This window comes from Cercospora kikuchii (assembly GCF_019650295.1).
Source record: "Cercospora kikuchii DNA, contig_00005, whole genome shotgun sequence".
NCBI classification, from domain to species: Eukaryota; Fungi; Ascomycota; class Dothideomycetes; order Mycosphaerellales; family Mycosphaerellaceae; genus Cercospora; species Cercospora kikuchii.
The window spans coordinates 2,638,929-2,659,895 of record NW_025408586.1 but is presented as its reverse complement, the minus strand read 5'-3'; the positions used below and the strand labels follow the sequence as shown (position 1 = coordinate 2,659,895).

The 20,967-nt window shown below is 53.2% G+C and overlaps 4 protein-coding genes across 4 annotated transcripts; 2 read left to right on the top strand and 2 right to left on the bottom strand.

Moving 5' to 3' along the window:
• Positions 1-13: 13 nt before the first annotated feature.
• On the bottom strand, positions 14-14,488 carry CKM354_000878400 (uncharacterized protein; the record flags this gene model as incomplete). Its single annotated transcript, XM_044804178.1, has 1 exon — positions 14-14,488. One exon carries the CDS (start codon positions 14,486-14,488, stop codon positions 14-16), a length of 14,475 nt encoding a protein of 4,824 aa, XP_044660113.1.
• Positions 14,489-15,051: 563 nt separating this feature from the next.
• On the top strand, positions 15,052-16,089 carry CKM354_000878300 (uncharacterized protein; the record flags this gene model as incomplete). Its single annotated transcript, XM_044804177.1, has 1 exon — positions 15,052-16,089. The coding sequence occupies one exon, from the start codon at positions 15,052-15,054 to the stop codon at positions 16,087-16,089; it is 1,038 nt and encodes a 345-aa protein (XP_044660112.1).
• Positions 16,090-16,400: 311 nt separating this feature from the next.
• CKM354_000878200 (uncharacterized protein) lies at positions 16,401-18,241 on the top strand (the record flags this gene model as incomplete). Its single annotated transcript, XM_044804176.1, has 6 exons — positions 16,401-16,602; positions 16,650-16,830; positions 16,878-17,132; positions 17,184-17,323; positions 17,376-17,562; positions 17,611-18,241. The coding sequence occupies 6 exons, from the start codon at positions 16,401-16,403 to the stop codon at positions 18,239-18,241; spliced, it is 1,596 nt and encodes a 531-aa protein (XP_044660111.1).
• Positions 18,242-19,073: 832 nt separating this feature from the next.
• On the bottom strand, positions 19,074-20,211 carry CKM354_000878100 (uncharacterized protein; the record flags this gene model as incomplete). Its single annotated transcript, XM_044804175.1, has 3 exons — positions 19,074-19,212; positions 19,266-19,992; positions 20,040-20,211. The coding sequence occupies 3 exons, from the start codon at positions 20,209-20,211 to the stop codon at positions 19,074-19,076; spliced, it is 1,038 nt and encodes a 345-aa protein (XP_044660110.1).
• Between the last annotated feature and the right edge of the window lie 756 nt (positions 20,212-20,967).

Below are 20,967 nucleotides of genomic sequence, written 5' to 3'. Positions count from 1 at the left end.
CACGATCCTTTTACTACGCAACACATGCTGCAAGCAACTTCGCTACCTGCTCGACAACCGATCTGACCTCTTCCTCATTGTGCGCCACACGATTGCCCTCGAAAGATAGCTCGAGCTTGTCAGACCCTGGCGTAGCATATATTTCAGGTCGACAGCGCGGAGGATGCGGTCTCTCGAATGCAGTAATGCGCACTCCAGCTTGGCCCAGGAATGGTAGCAAGCCATCATCTCGTTGCTGAAACGCTGTCCTCCAGCCAAAATCGCAACACTCGGCGGGCCAAGATGTCGCCTGACGAATAATATCGATCATCCCAGCTGCTTCGTGGCTTGCGTCCTCAATGAACTGCCGCTGCAGCACCTGTGCAACACTCCAGAGGTCATCTCCGGATTGCGCTCGATATCTGATGGGCTGTTCCACCAGACAAGGACCGACGGTCTCCTGTAGCTCTGCAGGAAGCAGCGCGCGGCCTGTGACAAGGCGTCCGAAGACAACGTCCTGCGATTCGCATTGTTGCTCCAGCACAATCGCACATGCTGCATGAAAAATCGTGGCAAGTGGTATACCTCTGCACGCCTTTGTCGGCGGTAGTGGTATACTGATCTGGAACGACAATTGAACTCCCGGCGCCAGAACAGCATGATCCTGGTTAGTCTCTTCAGCGCGGGACTGTGCTGAGGCACCATGTAGGCGATTCCGCCAGTATTCAAGGCTTGCAGTCTTGTTGTGCTCGCGGAAAGAAATGAGATCTCCAAATCCTGTCCGCGGTGCTGGCATGCTCTCACCAAGGTAGAACGCTGTCAAAGCCTGAAACATTGATGCGCAGCTGTGGTCGTCGAATTGAGCGTGCGACATTCTGAAGATGAACATCGGTTGTTTGAAAGGGCTCGTCACCACCATGAAGGCTACCAAAGCCTCACCCCACGTTTTCCGTCTCTTCAGATCTCGCTCACAGACTTTTTGGACTGTGGCATTGATGTCCTCGTTCTCCGTCTTGGTAACCTCGAACCGCATCTTCAAGTTGCTCAGCTGCACATGCCATACTCTTCCTCCCATTTCGATGAACACAGTCCGAAGAATGTCAAAGTGCTCGGTCAAGCGCTTGCAGGCCCATCGCAGACGAGCAACGTCAACGTCTTTTGGAAGATCGAGGAGAAAGTGTGGGAGGCGACCAGGCGGAGTTTGCAAAGCCTCTCGTGCAGCGAGAGCTTGGAAGTCCGTCGCAGGAAGCACGTCTTGTATATCATCCACATCCACACCACCGCCGAGAAGGGGTTCCACGACGTCGTAGAGGAACTCCATATGCTCACTTGAAGCACTTGTTGGCAAGAGTGAGAAAGGCTTTCTCGGAGAGAACGGTACTGCCTTCTGCTCTGGCTCCATCTGGATCTCCTGAGCCACCTGCGCCAATTGGCCCAGTCGAGGGTTGCGGAAGATGTCTGCAACAGTGAAAGATATCCCAGCTTGTCTCGCCGCAGCGACTAGGCGCATCGCAGATATCGACTCGCCTCCAATACGCAGGAAGCTGCTCTGAGATTTGATGCTCGTCGCCTCGATTCCGAGAATCTGCGACCAGAGCTGCTGTATCCTTCGCTCCATGTCTGTGCTTGGCGCTTTCTGCGACGATTTCCCTCCATGGAGTTGCATGCTGGCAAGATCTTCGAGTCTTCGCTGGCCTCCAATCTGTCGAAGGGTTCGACGATCTATCTTGTCCGTGGTCGTCATTGGCATCTCATCAAGAACGATGTATGCTCCTGGAATCATGTATTGCGGCAGGACCTCCACGAGATCTTCTTCAACTTCTTCCAGGGCTCGGGTCAGGCGGAACGTCCGGTCGAGTCGATCATGCGAGGCCACGTTCTGATCCGCCAGGGCCAGGAACATCGCGAGAATGGGTGCCTTACTGTTGCATGGCGTAATGATCTCTGCGGCGACGGACTTGCACAATGCCGTGTGCGCTCGCAGAAGTTTCTGGACGTGGTGCTCGACCTCACTCAACTCAATTCGCTGGCCTCGCAGCTTGACCATTTGATCCTTTCGACCAACGAATATGAGAGTGCCGTCCTCGGCGTTGTACCGAAGGAGATCTCCAGTCTTGTAAACTCTGCTGGCATTGCCATTCCTTTCCGCCAGCCAGGCTGGACATGCTACAAACGATGCGTTTGTCGTGTCCTCGTCCTTCCAGTAGCCCATGGCCACGGCTGGGCCTTCTATGACCAATTCTCCCACGGCACCAATAGGAGCCAGTCGATCAACACGACCTGGCTCAACAAGCCAAGTCCTTGCACCGAATGACCGACCGACATGCTTCGAAGGGCTTTCGCGAGTCAAGTCGATGAAGCAAAGTGCTTGCGCACACTCTGCCGGACCATAAATCCCCACGACGCTCTCTACCTGTCTCCACCGACTGATCTCAGTCGCAGGTATCGGCTCGCCGCCCATCGCCAGTATTCTCAGTTCCGGCAAGGCCAGAGGATTCAGGGAACGAGCGACAGTGGGTGTGAAATATGAGTAGTTAGCTTTCAGTCTGTTGAAGGCCCCAGCAATGTCGTTCTTGCGATCGCTCTCGGACGGGATGCAAAGACAGCCGCCGCAAATTAGCGTGTTGAGAAGATTCGACCACGCCACATCAAAGCTGTAGGAGACGAAATCGAAGACGCGAGTCCCATGGCTCACTTTCAGGCGCTTCCTCTGGTGTGTCGTTGCTGAAGCGAAGTTCTGATGGGTGGTGACAACCCCTTTCGGCACGCCAGTTGACCCGGAGGTGAAGACTACGTACAGCATGTCGTGCGGACTGACTTTGGGAATGGAGATGTCGCTAAGCGGCTGCCACTCGCGCAAATCTCGTCCAACGACTACCACATTGGCAGTGCTCAGCCTGTCGGCCATGGCCTGGTTGGCATTGGAGCTAAGGATGAATTCGGGCTCGATCCTAGCAATAATCGAGCGCAGTCGTCCTTCTGGCTGCGTGCAGTCGATGGAAACGCAAGCAGCGCCTGCTTTCATTGCTCCCAGAGCAGCGACTGGCTGCCACATTGACTTTTCGAAGCAAAGCGGGACGACACTGCCAGGCGTCACGCCGCAATGCAGCAGCTGCTTGGCCAGTTTGTTGGACAGCGTGTCAAGCTCATGGTATGTCAGCTCGCCGTCCCATGCGCAAAGCGCTTGGCTGTCGGGATACGTGGAAGCAGTGCTGGCGATCAAATCATGCACGCATGCAGAGGTTGCTGCTGGAGCTTCGGCGTTCCACTTCCACAACGTCTCGACATCCCGTGCACTCAACGCACTGATATCTTTGACCATATCGACAGGCGACGATGCACATATTTGTCGGAGGACTCGCTCAAAGTGACTGAGCAAAAGGTCTGCTTGTGCAGGTCCAATCACTTTGGCATCGAAGTTGACCTCGATACGGAGCTCTCCTGAACGATTCAACTGAAACATGATCATAGCTGCGTGAGGGTTGAAGTGGTTCAAGTCTGAATCATGCAGCGAATGAGAGATGTGCTCGAATGGGCCGTTTGTCAACGTCAATCCAGCCGCTTGATCCGAGTGTTGGATTACAAGCAAAGCGTTGAATTTCGCTCCAGAAGCGGCATCTTCGCTTGAGGATTGAATTTCAGACAGGTCCGTCTGCTCATATGGGGTCATTTCAATCGATTGGCTCTGCATCGTCGAGAGCAGTTGGTGCACGGTCGTGCTCGGTTCCAGTAAGACCCGGACGGGTAGTGCAGCGATCAAGGGCGCAATCATATTCTCAATACCGTCCACTGGAGCGTGGCGACCTGTACTGAGAACTCCGAACACCACGTCTTCAGAGTCGGTGTAACGACCTGAAAGGATTGCCCACGCTGCTCGTACGACGACAGCAGGGGTAACGTCTTGCTCCGGCCAGGTCAAGTCTTCGATGGTGGCAGAGACAGTACTATTGGCTTGTGGTTGATGCCCTTCATGAAGAAGATCGGGATAAGTGGTCGACTTGCAGCCTGAGAACTGCTTTCTCCAGTAATCCCTGGACTTTTCTTTGCTTATCCCAAGGACATGCTGAATGAATCGCTGGAAAGGAGCGGGAGTAGTGTACTTGACAGTCCTTTTGTATGCGCTGCTCACCTTTTCTAGCAACAGGGCAATGGATACCCCATCATATATGGCGTGATGCTGGATCAGAATGCACAGGATTCTGCTGGCTTTCGCGTCCCTCACGATCGCCAATCTCGTCAGACTTGTACCCAGCCCCATAGATTGGTGGTTATCAGATTCCAGAAACGACTCGACGCTTTCGTGCTCACTCCATTGCAGAGGGAGTCGCAACTGCGCTTGAATAAACCCTTCATCTTCGATAGCCACGACTCGGTTACGTAGAATCGGCGCCGCCAGACTGCTCACCTGCTCCCACGCCTCTTGAAGCCGAGACAGGTCGACCTCGTCGGCTAGTTGGATCGGAATCCGCGCTATATAGTCTCCTGGCCGCTTTGAGGTGACGGCGAGAAGCGACTTCTGCACAGCCGTACAGGGGTAACAATCCTCCACGCTGTCGATGCTCACGCTGCACTGGCGAGAAATCTCCCGTCGGATCTCATCACGCTTTCCAGGATGATTCAGAAGTGAAAAGGGCTCGATGCCGGGTGTCTGTACTCCTTCTTTCCGATGCTCCATCGCATCTGCCATGTCTTTCAGGCACGGCTTCGTCAATATCTGGGAAACTGCCAACGAAAAGCCCTGCCGACGGGCGGTCGTCATGAGTTGCATGGCCGAGATGGAGTCCCCGCCGATGCGGAAGTAGTTGCTGTCCCGCCCAATCGTGTCTAGAGAGATATGCAGTGTTTGTGACCACATATGCTGCAGTCTGCGTTCTCGTTCCGTTGCTGGAGGACAACGGATCGACTGACTCGACGAAGCTGCAAATCGGGCAACATCCAAGTCGCGCCCAATTTCTCTCAGCTTCCTGCGATTGATCTTGCCCGAAGAATTGAGTGGCATCGCCGACAGAGGTAAGAACGTGGAGGGTATCATATACGACGGAGAATGATCCCCCAACTCGCTACGAAGCTCCTCTAGCTGGCCTCGCCACGTCTCCCAAGTCGATTCAGGGACTTGCACGAAGACCACAAGGACAGACCGCGCTAAGGCGGCGGGCGTGACAACCTCTGCTGCGAGAAGCGGTGGGGCTGTTCTTCGAGCCAAGCCATTGACGAGGTGCTGTTCAATCTCTCCCAATTCGAGTCTCCTGCCGTTGAGTTTGACCTGATTGTCTCTTCTTCCTACAAAGATGATGTTGCCGTCTGCTTGGTTATACTTGACCAGGTCGCCAGTGCGATAGACCCGGCCGTGTCTTCCCTGGGCACTTTCGCAACCTCGTGTGAGCCACGAAGGAGAGTCGACGAATGATGCACGTGTGCTTCCATCGTTACCAAAGTAGCCCTGCCCTACCAGGGGGCCTTCTAAGCACAGCTCACCGACAGTTCCTATTGGAGAAAGCCGATCGAAGTTGTCAGGATCCACAATCCAAACTACCTGCCCGTTGCCTTTGCCAATCATGACGCTTCGAGGTACCGGACACGGCACCTTCCAGCTTGTCGCCCAGCAGGTTGCCTCGGATGGCCCGTATGCATATGTGAGGTTGGTTCTAGCCGCCCATGGGGTGAGTTCCTCGCTATGCATCTTGTCTCCCACAATGATGGCATTGCGGATTGTGGGAACGGAAGCTGGGTCTATCATCCTTGCAGTCGCGGGTGTGACGAGCAGATCAGTCACGCGGTACGACTGGAGACTTTCCAACAGTCGGTCTTGCTTCTCAGCCTCAGAAGGGACACAAAGCGTACCGCCAGCGCACAGAGTGTGAATTAAACACCAGTGATGCGCGTCGAACGAGTATGCAGAAAAGTCGTACACCCGTGATGTGCCGTCAATTCGATGACAGGACTTCTGCAGCGCCACTGCGTTGCTCATATTGCCGTGGGAGATCATGCAGCCTTTGGGCTCCCCAGTGCTACCGGAAGTAAAGATGATGTACATTGTATCCTGCAGCTTAACGGAAGGCAGCTGAAGATCAGGGCTGTCATTCAGGTCATGGCAAGATACTGATTCCAACGCGGAGTCGACGCGAAGGACCTGCTCACAGAGCTTCGAGCATAGTGGCTCATCCGAACTCGAGGTAATTATCAACTCGGGCTTGATCTGGACCATGATGTTTCGCAAACGAGTTTCGGGCCAATTAGGTTCCAGTATGAGAACCGCATGGCCAGCTTTGGCCACCCCAAGGAAGGCTACCGTGGTCCACATGGACTTTGCGAAGCAGATTGGAACAATTTGGTTGTCAGTGATCTTGAGTTTCAGTATTCGCTGGGCCATCGAGGTTGAAAGTCTATCCAGTTGCTCGTAGGTAAGGTCGCCATCCCATGCAGAGATGGCGATGGCATTTGGCGTCGATTGAGCTACTCTTGATATCGTTTCGTGTACGCACTTGTCTGCTGACATTTCAATAGGTTCATTCCAGCGCCATATCTGGTCCACCTCCTGCTCCGTAGTCATGCTCAGCTCAGAAAGTCTCGCACTAGCACTGGCTTTGCACAGCTCGCGAACAGTCTGCGAGAAATGACCGGCTAGGAGTGAAGTGGTGTCTTCGTCGATGATCCCGGAGTCGGTGCTCAACTGGAAGGACAGCCTCTGCTTGCCCAGCGTACAGATAGCCATGAGCGCGTGACTGTTGAACCTGTGGTATGAGTCCAGCGATTGGTGGTCCGAATCCCGGGCAATGAATAGTGTACTCTCGGCCATCTGCATGTTCTGCTCAGGCTGAATGACGAGCATAGATCTGTAGTCGCAAGCTTCACGAGCATACTCACTAATACTGGAGATACGTGCTATCCCAGTCTGCTCAAATGGTATCATCTCAAGAGCCTGACTTTGCACCGCCTGCAGAAAAGCGCCCACCTCAGTTTCCGGCCCCGCGAGGATCCTGACAGGCAATGCCGCAATCGTAGGACCACAAACACGGTCAATACCATCAAGCGGTGCCTGACGGCCGGACACAATCGTTCCGAAGACGACGTCGTGGGAGCTGGAGTACCTTGAGCACACCAGCGCCCAAGCGGCTCGAACGATGGTCGAAGGTAGAATGTCACCTTTGCCCCATGTCAATCCTTCGACAGATTGCGTGAGCAACGAGTCAGGCCGAGGCATTTCATTATGCGAAAACGAGGGAAAGTGTTGCACATCCAGATCTTCAAATTGAGCACTCCAGAAATCACGCTCGGCGTCCGGATCACGAGACATAGTGTCGTTCACGAACCGTCGGAACGGAAGTAGCAGAGGCAGCGCTTGCTGATCGTAAAATGCCCCGAGGGCCTCACGAATCAGAGTGTTGGTGATGCCATCATAAGCTGCGTGGTGTATTGTTAAGGCGAAGATCCAGCTCGAGTTGTCATGGTCAGTTACGAGTCCGTATCTGGCAAGTGAAGTCCCCACAGAGATTGGCGACTGTTGCAACTCGCGGGCAAATTCGGACAAGGTACTCGCAGTCGACCATGGGGCCGCATCACGCCTGACTATCTGGACCAAGCCTTCACCGGGAATGTGGGTGATTCGTGTCCTCAAAATGGGTATCGCCTGCACGACAGCCTCCCAGGCATCGCGAAATCGAAGAAGGTCCACCGACGGCGCTAGTTGGAGAGTGTCGTTTCCGACATAGTCTCCTGGTCGCCGCTCGGAAAGTGCGACCAGAATTTCCTGCAGCGGTGTGCATGGATACAGATCTTCGATGTCATCTACGTCAAGGTCGCACAAAGATGCGGCTTGCTCACGAAGGCGGTCGGGTTGCTGAGACGTACTTGACTCCCCAACAGCGCCATCTTGCCTTGCACGCGTTTTGACAGTTGCAGCGGGGTCATGCGGCATTCGTGCAACGGTCTCGATATCAGTCAATTTGCCGTGTCGATACTCTTTCCCGCGACTGTCTGCTTGAGCCTCCGATTGCTGACTCCAAAAGAGATGAACATCTTCAGCCGAGACTGCGTTAACTTCGCCCAGATTTCTCTCTGGGCGCTCACACATGTCCCGAAGAATGCGCTCGAATGTGTGCATTAGCACTTGGACCTGAGACTCGGTCAGGACGCGATTGTCAAAGCTTACGACTAGGCGCATGCCATCTGGCACCAACCAGCACGACACCATGAGCGCGTGCACATTGAAAGGGTCAGTGCCCAGGGTGGCCAACGTGGCTCCGAAGCTACGAGCTTGGAATATGGGATTGTCTGACTGCAGCGTTTTGCCAGTTGAGGCAGGATGCACGACTAGCAGTGTTTGGAACAAATCTCGAGGATTCGATTTACCTGCTGATTTGGCAATGTTGTGTATCCCGTACTGTTGGTAAGGTATTGCGTCCAAGTCTTGTTGTCGAAGTCGAATCTGGAGGGCTGTGATGCTTTCCCTCCAATCGATAGAAGCCGGGATGGGAACTGTGCAGACGGTTGGCCCAGCACAGTTTTCTATTCCGGGCAGATCAACTTGTCTTCCGCTCAGGACCGTACCAAAACATACTTCATCAGTCATCGAGAGGCGTGCCGCAAGTACGGCCCAGGCGGATTGAATTACAATTGAAGGCGTACTGCCCTCGCGTGGCCAGCGCACAACAATATCGCGGGCACATTCACGGTTAGCGCGTGGCTCATCGATCTCTGGTGGTAGCTGTGGAAATGGTTGACATTCGATAGTGGCGAATTTCCGTCTCCAGAACTCTTTGGAATCATCGACTGGGACACGCAGTGTATGCCGCACAAAGGTTTCAAAGGGCATTGTGCTGTGTTCTGCTCTCGAGAAGTACTTTGCCTCAAGCTTTCTGAGAAGCATGGAGAGGAAAGTGCCATCGTATATGCTGTGATGAATGGTGAGAACAAACGAACGTTCAATTAATGCTGCGCGACAGAGAGCATCTCCCAAGGACATGTGCTGTCGCTCGTCGGCCTGAAGATACTTCTCAACATCTGAGCCTTGCTGCATAGGGAGGTCCTTCAAGACAACTTGCACTAGACCCGCTCCGGGAAGGTCGACGATGCGGGTTCTGAGCATGCAGAAGTCTTCTACGGTGTCCAGCCAGGCGCGTTGAAATTGCAAGGAGTCGATGCCGTCTTGCAATTGCAACACACTTCTGGACACGTATTGGCCCGGATTGCGTGCAGTGAGCGCTAGCAGTCCCTGTTGCAGCGCCGTACATGGATACATGTTCATGACTCTGGCATGTACTACATCACACAGCCGAGCTGCAGCACTGACTGCGGTGGTGATATCCTTGGTGTCCAGCAGAGAAAATGGTGGGACTACCTCAAATGTGCGATGATTGCTGGTAGTTGCTTTGGCGGCCATGTCGCACAGAATGGGATGCTGGAAGACCTGTGCCGTACTAATATGGACATTCCTGCGGTCAGCCAGGGCGACCAGACGCATTGCAGCAACTGAGTCTCCTCCCAGGCGGAAGAAATGATCGTCACGTCGAATTCGAATAAGATCAATCCCAAGCACAGGTGCCCATATTTCCGCTATAAGCTTCTCCAAATGCGATAGGACTTGCTCATTAATGGCTCCTGCGTCGGCAAGATCCAGGAGCTCTTCGCGACGAAGTTTGTTGGCGAAATGATGAAGCCTTCGTCTATCGACTTTTCCAGTCCTAGCGAGCGGAATCGTGTTAACCGGAATGAAATATGTGGGGGTCATATACTCTGGGAGCAGACTGGCCAGATGACGCTGCAGCAACGGGAACAGATGTGTGTCTCGTGTGCGGTCGAGACTCAGCTCATGTTGGTCTCCACGCTGTCCGTTGCTGCATACAAAAAGTACCAGGTTTGCGGAGTCCGTGTCGGCGAAAGATGCTACATCTGCTACGGTGCGATGATCTGGTCGACCTGCAAAGAATGTTTGGGCCGCTTCCTCGACGTCGTAAAGCTGTACGCGTCTGCCATGTATCTTAATCCACGAGTCAGTACCTCGACCTACGAAGATGAGGTTGCCTTTCTCGTCGAACTTCACGTAGTCGCCCGTCCGGTAGGACGAGTTCCATATGTCGCTGCGATCGGCCGTGATAGAACCAACGGCCCTCGGCTTCGAGAAGACACTGACATCCGCATTGCTGTTGATATAGCCGTCTGCTACCATCGGACCTTCAATGCAGAGCTCTCCTACAGTGCCGATGGGGGCCAACTTCCCAGAGTCGCGAATGTCAACGACCCATGTGCGTGCATACTTGCTTCGACCTATGAACCCGGATGGCCAGTCGTGCTTGCCCAAAGCGCCGCAGGTAGCTACGGAAGCCTCGGCAGGGCCATACCACACGATCACTTTCAGACCTTCGTCAATCCAACTACGCGCGCAGGTGGGCGTTACGCTCTCGCCCGCGAGCACAATGGTTTGCAGAGATGGCAGCCGCGTTGGATTGAGCAGAGATGCGACGGACGGAGTCAGGCATATCCAACTGGCCTGCGCGTCTTCGATAGCGTGTGAGAGCCTGTCCGAAAGCTCGGACTGACGGGGCACGCAGACACATCCTCCAGCACACAGAGCTGCCACAGTCTCAACGATGCTCACATCAAAGTCGTAAGCCGCAAATTGCAGCACCCTGCTGTCAGCGCTCAGTCCAAAGAATTCAATAGCGGCCTGCACATTGCTGCTAAGCGTAAGATGGCTCCACAGCACAGCCTTCGCTGAGCTTGTTGTACCAGAAGTGAAGACAACAATTGCTGGACATGAGCGCGTATGCTGTATTTCCACCAAATTGATCTCATCCTCATTGGCTTCGTCAAGCAGGTCTTCTACGAGCAAGATTTTGTGCACACCGGCGAAAGGGCAGGACATGGCCATCTGTCGTGACGTGATCGAGACTGCGGAGTCGCACGTTCTTACAATGTGCCGCGCTCTGTCCGCAGGTATAGAAGACGACACGGGAACAGCAGTCGCTCCAGCGCGTAGTACCGCCAACATGGCAACAGCCATCCAAGACGACTTTTCTAGGCAGAGAGGAATCTTGCAGCCTTGAATGTCGTGCTTTCGAAGCGATATCGCCAGCTGCGATGACAGACACCAAAGATCACGATACGTTAGCTTTGAATCGTGAGCATCTATGGCGAGACGACTTGATTGTGCCTCGATCCTGCGGCCAATGAGGTTAACAATCGGTTCGTAAGCAAGTGGCATTGTGACGCCGCTCCACGCCAGTGCTTGCTGTATGTCTGAAGTACTCGCGTATAATAAATTGCGCAGCTTGCACTTTTGCTGTTCTGCAGTGCAAAGTAGATGAAGCAGGTGCTCAAGCTGCTCCACGAAGCGCTTGCACTCTTTCCTGCTGATAGACGCTGTGTCAAAGCTGATATCTAGAGCAAGCTCGGACTCTGCAGGGGTCGCGACCATCATCATGCCGTGGGAATTGAAAGGAGCGAGAGTCTCATTCAAATCTGCACCAACTGTCGCCGAGAAGAGACTGTTCTCGTCATTGCCTGCCCGCTGATCCATGTCTTGCTGCACGACCAGTAGCAGATTGAACAGACGCAAATCGCTTGCAAACGAAGCTCCCACTGCATTTTTGATGTTCTGGATGCCGTACTGCTCATATTCGTGCATTTCGATCATTTGCTCTTGCATCTGTATCTGCAGGTCGCGAAGCGTCTGTTCCCAATCTATATTGACGCGCACTGGTGCAACTGCGAACGTGGGTCCTGCAACCAAGTCTATGTCAGGTACACATGCTTGTCGCCCACTAACAGTCGCTCCGAAAACAACCTCGTCCGAATTTGTGTACTTGGCTACAAGTAGCGCCAGGGCAGCGCGAATCATGGAGGAGGGTGTTATTCCCGTCGGTGGCCACTGCAGATTTGTGATGGTGACATGTAGGTCCTCCTTTGCTCCTTTCATATCGTTCACAGGTGGGAAGAATACAAGCTGACAGTCGTGGAGCTGCTTATTCCAATACTTTGCAGTGCGTGGCCGTTCTATTTGCTCCAGCGCGAAATGCACGAATGGCTGGAACCGCGCCAGGCGAGGCGAACCGGAAGGTTCACGGTAGACATCTTCTACGGCTCGAAAGATTAAAGATCGGCTCCAGCCGTCGAACACTGCGTGGTGCATTTGCACATAAAGTACGTGACCTCGTTCATCACGCCGAATACCCAGTTTGAACAGAGGTGTTCCAAGGCCCATAGACGAGAGGCCTTCCACGTTCTCATCCCACACTTTCGCAGAGCGATCATAACGAACCACGACTTGAACAAGATCCCCGCTCTCGGCGTGTAATATACGGGTGCGTAGCACAGGCACAGCCATCACGACCTTCGTCCAAGCAAGCTCGAGGGCCTCTAGGTCGATTGCTAGCGGGAGCTTGTAGGAGCAGCTCCATATGTAGCTATCCTCGTTCACAGAAGTCATCGCTATCATGCCCTGCTGCATCGGAGTGCATGGGAATATGTCTTCGATGTCTTGTGCTCCAACATCGAGCGATGCCGCAGCAGCTCGGCGTATGCTCTCGCGATCAGAGGTAGGCGAAAGCAGGCTGAATGGCTCAATGCTTGGTAGCAGCCCTTTCTGATCTGTCGAAAGTACGGTCATGGCCAAATCACGAAGAGTCGCAGCGTGAAAGACATTCGAAATGGACATGCTCAAGTGCTGATCTCGGGCTGCAGATATCATCCGAATAGCTCTTATTGAGTCTCCTCCTAAACGCAAGAAATTATCCAGCGTGCTGATGGTCGTGACAGGGATATGCAGAACCTCGGCCCAGATGTTGCGGAGCGTTTGTTCGATGTTGTTTTGGGGTTCAACATATGCGGAACGATCAAGGATGGTCGCTTGTCTTTGCAGCAGCTGAGCCATCGTCATTGCGCTGGCTTTATCACGCAACGCACGACGATCCGCTTTGCCTGTGGCAGCACGAGGAAACTGATCGACTGGGTAGTACAGCGTAGGGATCATGAAGCCCGGGAGACAATTCGCCAGCTCGCGACTGAGCTCGATCACAATAGACTTGCTCTCGGCCATTGCATGCCCCGCAAGTTCGATGAACAGCGTGAGACAGAGTGAGTCGGTGTCAGTTGGACGAACAACATCGACAAGAGCAGAGTATCCCAGAGGGAGTGAACTGCGAGCATGATGCTCGACATCGGCCATCTCAACTCTTTGGCCTCTGATCTTCACCTGTGAAGTGTCTTTACGACCCACGAAGATCAGCTTCCCATCGGCATCGTATCTGGCAAGGTCTCCTGTCTTATACAGCCTGCCTCGTCTTCCAGGATGTGATGTGCATCCGCGTAGCAGCCAGGTGGGATCGACAACGAACGCAGCGGCAGTCAGCTCTGGGTTCGCAATGTAACCCTGGCCCACGAGCGGTCCCTCGAGATACACCTCACCTACTGCACCGAGCGAGACGAGACGGGAGTTGTCCGCAAGGTCAACTAGCCAAGTACACGATCCCACTCCTGCACCAATGCTGGGACGTTCGGTGGCCCGGCTTTGGACTAGAGAGAATGTGGATTTGAAAGTGCATTCTGCGGGACCATACGTGTTCAGCAGCCGTACACGGTGAGCCCACTGCGAGATGTTCTCGGGGTACGGAGGCTCTCCACTCAGTAGTATGGTCTCGAGTGTCGTTGCGTTCGACTGCACTGTCCGTAGCACAGTTGGGGTGAGGTTGACTAACGTGCAACGATAGGAAGAAAGAACATGGGCCAGATCTTCCATCATATCCTCTTCTTTGGCAATGCAAAGGCAACCTCCAGCGCAGATAGTATGCAGAAAGTTGCTCCATGCCACATCGAACGAGTACGGAGCGAAATCTAATACACGAGAGGCGTTGTGAAATCCGAGGTCCCGCCCTTGGTAGTGAATAGCACTTCTGACATTGATGTGGCTCATGCATGCACCCTTTGGCCGCCCGGTAGTCCCCGATGTGAAGCTGATATAGACGAAGCGCGAAGGCACAACCTCTCGGTGCAGGTAGTCAGTTTCCAGCGAGTCAAGTATGTGAGTTCCCAATTCAAGACCTTGGCATCGCTCAAGTCCTGGCATGCCAGACCGCAGGTCCGACGACGTGAGGATCAGGCGCGCGTTTGTCTGTTCTAGGATATTCTCTAATCGAGATGCGGGATGACTGGCATCCAGCGTCACAGCAGTAGCTCCTGATTTGATGATACCGAGCATAGCGATCGGAGTCCATTTGCTCTTTTTCAAGTAGATGGCCACAATGTCTCCTTCGGTCACGCCACGGGAAGCAAGAAGGTGAGCCAATCTACCAGCTGCCGCATCGAGCTGGGAATATGTGAGATCGCCATCCCAAGCGTGAACTGCTGGAGCGTCTGGTCGTGCCTGAGCGCGCTCACGCATGAGATCGTGGACCAGGCCATCGATGGGTCGTGGCGATGAGGAGTTCCAATGCCAGATGGTCTTGAGCTCCTCGTCTGTGGCTTGTACATCTCCCGCATAGTCTGCTCGCCGCGAGTCGGCATCAACATGGTTCATGTCTGCAACGCAATGTGTGTTATGCAGTCGCTTGCAGAATGGAATTGGAACTCCCACTCAACGATCTACGCCAGATGCGACTCGTGGAGTAATCGCATCTGCGTAGCCGACGAAGGATGATATCTCTACCTTGGCAGGCAAGCATGCTGTTCCACTTGCTGCAATAAGCCCGGCGTTTCGGTAGCGTCTAGCTATAACACCGGCAAACGCATGGAGTCTGGCAGCGAAAGCTGAGTGTCTCGGACGGCATTTGTCTCGACAGGCTTCAATCCCAACAATTTTCCAGTCGCCTGGGGCTCGTCTTGCATCTAGGGCAGCTCGTCACACTTAGCACAGTCAACAGCTCGGAATCCATCGTGTCTGCAGCTACCGCTAGTCGCGACCTAATATAGTGCGGCCGACTCCGCCGGACTTTCAGCTGTCGGACTTGTTGCCGAACTTGGACCGACTGTGCCAATGCATCAATATAGAATGTTCAAGCTCTCGCCTCGCGCCAACGTCTTGATCGAGTAATCGTGATATCGACAGGACGTACATCGAAGTGGAAACTCCCAATCGAAAGTATGAGCAACAAGGTGCCCCCACAGCTGGATTTCCGGTTGTACACTGCGGACAGCAGCCAAGAACGAGAACGGTTCTGTCAGGAGCTTCAGACCGCACTGCAGCGCTGGGGTTTTGTTAGTCTGATCAACTATGGCATCTCACCGCATGAGATACACGAAGTCTTCGACTACAGCCGCCGATTCTTCTCTTTGACAGAAGCGGAGAAACTTACAGCACCTCATCCTCCCGTGCCAAATCCGCACCGAGGGTACAGCTTTGTTGGCCAGGAGTTCACGTCTGGTCTCAGTCGTACACGAGAATTGGAGGCTCGTCAAGGTCGCCGCTTGAAAGATTTGAAAGAGACCTTTGATTGGGGCTCGATCCACGATTCACTCTACCCAAGTGTGTGGCCGGACGCAAATCTGGTGCCAGGGTTTCGCGAGGTGTTGGAGAGGCACTTTGCTCAAGCACATGAACTCCATCTGAATGTTCTACGCGCCCTCGCCGAGTGCATTGACGCTCCTCCGGAAACATTCCTGGGAGCGCATAAGCATAATGATAGCGAAGCGCGACTCGCTCACTATCCTTCCGTCGCTGCCGGTGATCTGGGTGGTGCGAATGGAACCAGCAGGATCTGTGAGCATACAGATTCGGGCTCGGTAACTCTTCTCTGGCAGGACGATGTGGGTGGTCTGGAGATTGAGGACCCTGTCACGCGGCAATTCATTGCGGTGTCGAACCCGGCGCCAGCTGTGCTTGTCAATCTCGGAGACGCGATGGAACGATGGAGCAATGGACTCTTGCCCGCGGCATATCATCGCGTGGGGAAGCCATCTCCTGTCGACGCTTCCACGGGAGAGATTCCAGAGCGCTTCTCGGTCATGTATTTTGGCAAGCCTGATAGGGACGCCGGTCTAGCGCCACTGTCGCCATTCGTAAGCGCCAGCCGACCTGCCAGATTCGCTCCGGTGACTGGGAACGAACTGAATCAGGGGACTCTGCTTCGCACATACGAGCCGAATCATCAAGGGAGCGATGGAAGCGAAGAGTCGGGATGAGACTGAATGGTACAATAGGATGTGCAGACACTACAAGCTTCCGCTGCAAATGGAGAAGCAGTCGCCAAGCCAATCTGGGCGTTGCATGCACGTTCCTCTTTCAACGCCTCACGTGGCAACGCCCTTGTCAGACTCGGCATACATGGGAGCCCTTGTCACCGCGCACCATCTAGGGGGCTCCTGGTAGTATGTCTTTGCTTAGTGGTCTTCTAGTCTGAGTCTTGCCAGGCAAGTCTCAGCACTCTTGTGCGAGCTGTTTGCCCAGATGTAGTGTATAACTCGTGATCGTTTTGGCGAGACTCGAAAGCAACATGGCGGACGCAACAACTGCTGCAACATCAGCTGATAAGGCCTCTAGCAACGATTCGGATGCTACCACACAGCAATCGATCGAGGCCACGCATAACGATGATCTACCCCGGCGAGCGGATCGTCTTACGCTACCAATCGTCTTGGTTCTTGTCGTTGGCGGCCTTGAAAGGGCAGCATTCTACGCGGTTTCGACTCCATGGCGTCAGTAGATCTTTGACTCATTTACAGGTGTCGTCTGATGTGCGCAGAGAATTATATGCAGAATCACGTTGATTCTCGTTCTCCTCCCGGAGCTCTAGGCCTTGGGCAGTCCACAGCTACGGCGGTCAGCAACGCGTACATGGTCTTCTCCTCTTTGACACCTGTTCCGTTCGCGGTTGTTGCGGATCTGTGGCTGGGCAAATATCACACTCTGCTGATAAGTTTGAGGTACGAACAGCGTTGGTCGCGCCGATAAGTCCGTTGACAGATATTAGTCTCATTGCTATCGGATGCGCCGTGCAGCTGGTAACTTCTTTTCCTGCTTTTGCTCAGAGCGTAGGCCTGCCTGGTCTTGCTGTGACTATGATCCTTATAGGACTTGGGACAGGAGGTATCAAGGCGGCATTTCCCCCTTTCCTGGCGGAGCAACACCGAAGTGAAGAGTCGCGAGTCGTGCAGCAAGCGAATGGGGAAAAGGGACTGATTGATTCCCGTCTTACCTTGCAGCTCATCTACAATGCTTACTATGCGTGTGCTTGATCCACACGTGTCGATCATGAAGTATTGCTAAGAGTTGGCAGGGTCATCAATCTGGCTTGCCTTTCTGTCGTACCATCAACCATTCTTGAAAAGGAAAGGGGCTTCTGGGCAGCCTACACTCTCGCCACAGCATGTAGCTTAGTGGCCGTTGTCTTTCTACTTGGAACTTCGTTTCGTTTGGGTATGCTATAAAGGACACCCGACCTATTTGTCAGCTAACAACTAGTCTGTAGTGAAAGTGACTCCTGGCGAGAACATATTGGTTCCTGCGGCCAGGGTTCTATCTTGCGCCATACGGAACGGCTTCAATCTCGAGAAGGCAAAGAGCCCATACCAGCTGGCCCGGCGCAAAAAGACTCCTTTGTACGACGATTCATTCGTTGACGAGGTCAAGGCAACAGTACACACGTGCCGAGTGCTGTAAGGTTGCATCCTTAGAATGCTGTAGCTTATTCTGACCTGTCTCAGACTTTCGTTTGCCATCTTCTACCTCTGCGCCAACCAGATGAACAACAATCTTGTATCTCAGGCCGGGCAGATGGAGCTCTCTGGTGTCCCAAATGATATGGTTCCGGTCTTTGCATCAATAGCCTGTGTGCTGCTCGCCCCAGTCCTGCAAGTTCTATGGAGTTTTCTCGCCCGTCACAAGATCACTCTTAGCGCTATCTCATTGATCGAGGTGTCATTTGTCCTCTGCGCCGTCGCAATTGCCCTGGCCGCCGTGACTCAGCATCTAATCTACACATCTCCGCCATGCTACGATCGACCGAGAACATGCGAGCCAGGCGGGAAGCCGAATCATATCAGTGTCTGGATGCAGATACCTACCTACCTTGTCGCAGCACTGGCAGAGACCATAGGATTTGTCACAGCCAGTGAGTACGCATATCGGCACTCGCCAGAGAACGCAAGGAGCATGATTCAAGCATTCTCGCAGCTAGCGGCCGCTCTGGGCAGCATGCTTGGTCTTGCAACCAGTCCTGCAGCACAAGATCCTTGGCTCGTCTTTTACTACGCAGCATTGGCAGGAGGCATGGTTCTGGCAGTTGTCATCTTTTGGTGGTTCTTTCGTAAGGACAGGCAGGAATATAGCCCGTAGACTACTGAGACGCGAGAAAGCTGCTTCTTGCGAAAAGTTGGACCTGCGAGGTGTAGCCGTGGCAGATCTCAGCAGGCTATGGCATCTCTCGCTATTGTTCGTGTTGCGAGACCTGGCGGTCGTCACTAGCTTGTATGTCTTCCGATTCCGCGACGGCAGCTGAGGTTCTGCGAAAGTTCGCCGGCGTCTCCAATCCTTCTATTGTAAGCACTGAGCTCCATGCAACGTCGGACTGCAACGTCGCTCCAGAAGCGCTAGAAGCGTTGCAAAGGACAGGTGTCTGTACTTGCAGTTGCCTGAGGTACGGTAGGGAGAGGGACGGGACTACACGCCCTTCTCCGCCAGATAGGAAGGTTGCTGCAAGGTCTCCCTAGCTAGAAAAATGGCCTTGGCCGCCGGGGACATTCAGTAACACGGCAGGGGACTGTTGACACCATCTCACCCTCCCGCCGGAAACCAAAACGGAAACCGCGATAAGACACGGATTACTGTGCCCATGGGCTGGACGGGCACTTTATCACTGCTCGTATCTCTGCATTTACACGTTATGCTCAGGCACCCTGTCTGGCAGAGCGGCATAGTCGCATAGTCAAGGTCGCGGCGAGGGAGAGACGAGTGCCATTCTTGCGAGTTTACGATTTGCTGTCCGCAACTTGCTCACCGATATTGAAGACCAGGACAAGGCTTCGAGTGCCGAACTAGGGCTGCAAGACTCCAGCATCTCATTCGCTGACACTTGCAAGATAACGTGCAGTAGCTTGCCACTCTGCGAGAGCTCTATACGAATTTGTCTCGGTAACTTCATTCAACCGCAGCTGTGAGCTCTTCCTATTTACATCCGCGCAGCAAGGTCCTCAGCTCTCGACTTGCTATTAGGATCAAAGTACGGCTCTTCACCGATACCGACCGCACGATTCCCATAACGCTCACCCAAACCCTCGTAATCAAACGTTGGAGTGTGGAATGTTGATCTGTCAAGGGATTGGTAAGTCAAACATTAGCTAGTGGACTCCGGCACGCTCACCTATTATCCCAGATAGCAATATCGTTTGGATTCTTCCATTTGAAACGCACGGTGAGGTCGTGATTCTCGGTAATCATCCGCATAAATTTCGCCAGCAATTCCTGAGATTCCAGCGACGTGAGTTCGTTAATCCTCGTGGGGAATGGACCTATTGAGAAGATGCTCTTCCATCCTGTCACCGGATTCGTACGAACGACTGGGTGGACAGAGCTCATAGCGGTATTCAATGGGTGCCCTCGTGCATCGCGGTGGATCTTGACGTTCTCTGGATCTGCGGCCGCCATCTTGTTGTATCCTTCTCCACTGAAAGTTGCAGTCAAGGTCTCAAAGAACTTCTGATATGCTGGTGAGAAACGATCGTAAATATCATAACCGGATGCCCAGAGCGTGTCTCCGCCATTCAAAGGAAGCTGAGTTACTCGCAAAGAGGTATAATCTGGAGGAACACGCTCGAATTGAACGTCCGAGTGCCACTCAGCAGCACGATACTGCCACTTGTCCTTCCTGTCCAAGTGTTTCAAAAACTCGTCCCTCTGCACCGAGCTGATGTGAGAGATTTGCGAATCGCCTTGGCCTAGATCGGACGTGTCGTTAAGCACCGGATGAATGTGGAGGCTGGAGTCTCTTGGCTTCCCGACTGCTTCTCCTAAGCGCTGGATAAAGTCCTTCTGGAGCTCATTTGTGAGATTGTCTTGTTTACGAAAGAACACGACTCCTCTGGCGGAGGCTGCCAGGTGTTAGTAGGTGATCGCAGCACACGAGACGCGCACCTACTCGCATATGCCAGGTCACGGAGTCTTTCGTTAGCATCTTGTGCGTTCAAGATGTCCTCTACAATATTAACATCAATGTATTCTCGCCCGATCGCGGGCGTAACATCGTCGAAAGTGATAGCATCGAGAGCGCCGCAGGGCTCAACCGGTGTCTGGAAAGCTGTCGGCGCCATGTGGTGGGTTTGCGAAACAAAAGGTAACAAGACTAACGTTACAGGGAGTTGGTAGGTCATATACGCGAGAGCACTACTAGCTACTGCAGCGGCGTGTCCGGGGTTTGTCTTTAACGAAGGCCTCAATGCAGGACTACGCAGAACCCAGCTAGAGGCCGTCTGCTCCTAGTGTCGAGCTAAAGCATAGCGGGTGTCTCGTAGCAGGCAGAGGGGTAGGCAGCGATCTTAGTAGCAAGATTGCTACTTCGACAGTTTTCCCTCTCTCTCTCTCTCTCTATACGGGAGTTATTAGTAGCTACAGACTAGGTATAAGAGAAAGGATTGGTATAGACAAGAGGCTGTAGACTACAACGACATTTGCGTTGCTGTCGTATCGAAAAGTCGCATCGCAGAAAACCTTACCTCGTATAAGTAAAGGTAGTAAGAATGTAATCTATAACAAAGAGATACGTCTAACAAGCGTTACTATTACTATATACCCTAGGCACTTCGACTGCCTTACTTGTCTAGTCGGCTCGACTAGTAATAAGACTATCTAGATTGCGACAACCGGTATTTACGTATACCTTTTGTTAGAATACTTCCGTAAGAGTATATTCCTATAATATAGGTAGATTATAGGAGCTATAATATATAGTTACTAGTTCTATATCGGCAGATAGCTATACTATAGAGCTAGATTCCTATAGATAGTAGCGCTACTATATTTAAGATAGATAGGGTATCTTATAATAAGGGCAGTGTTACGGTTTGAAC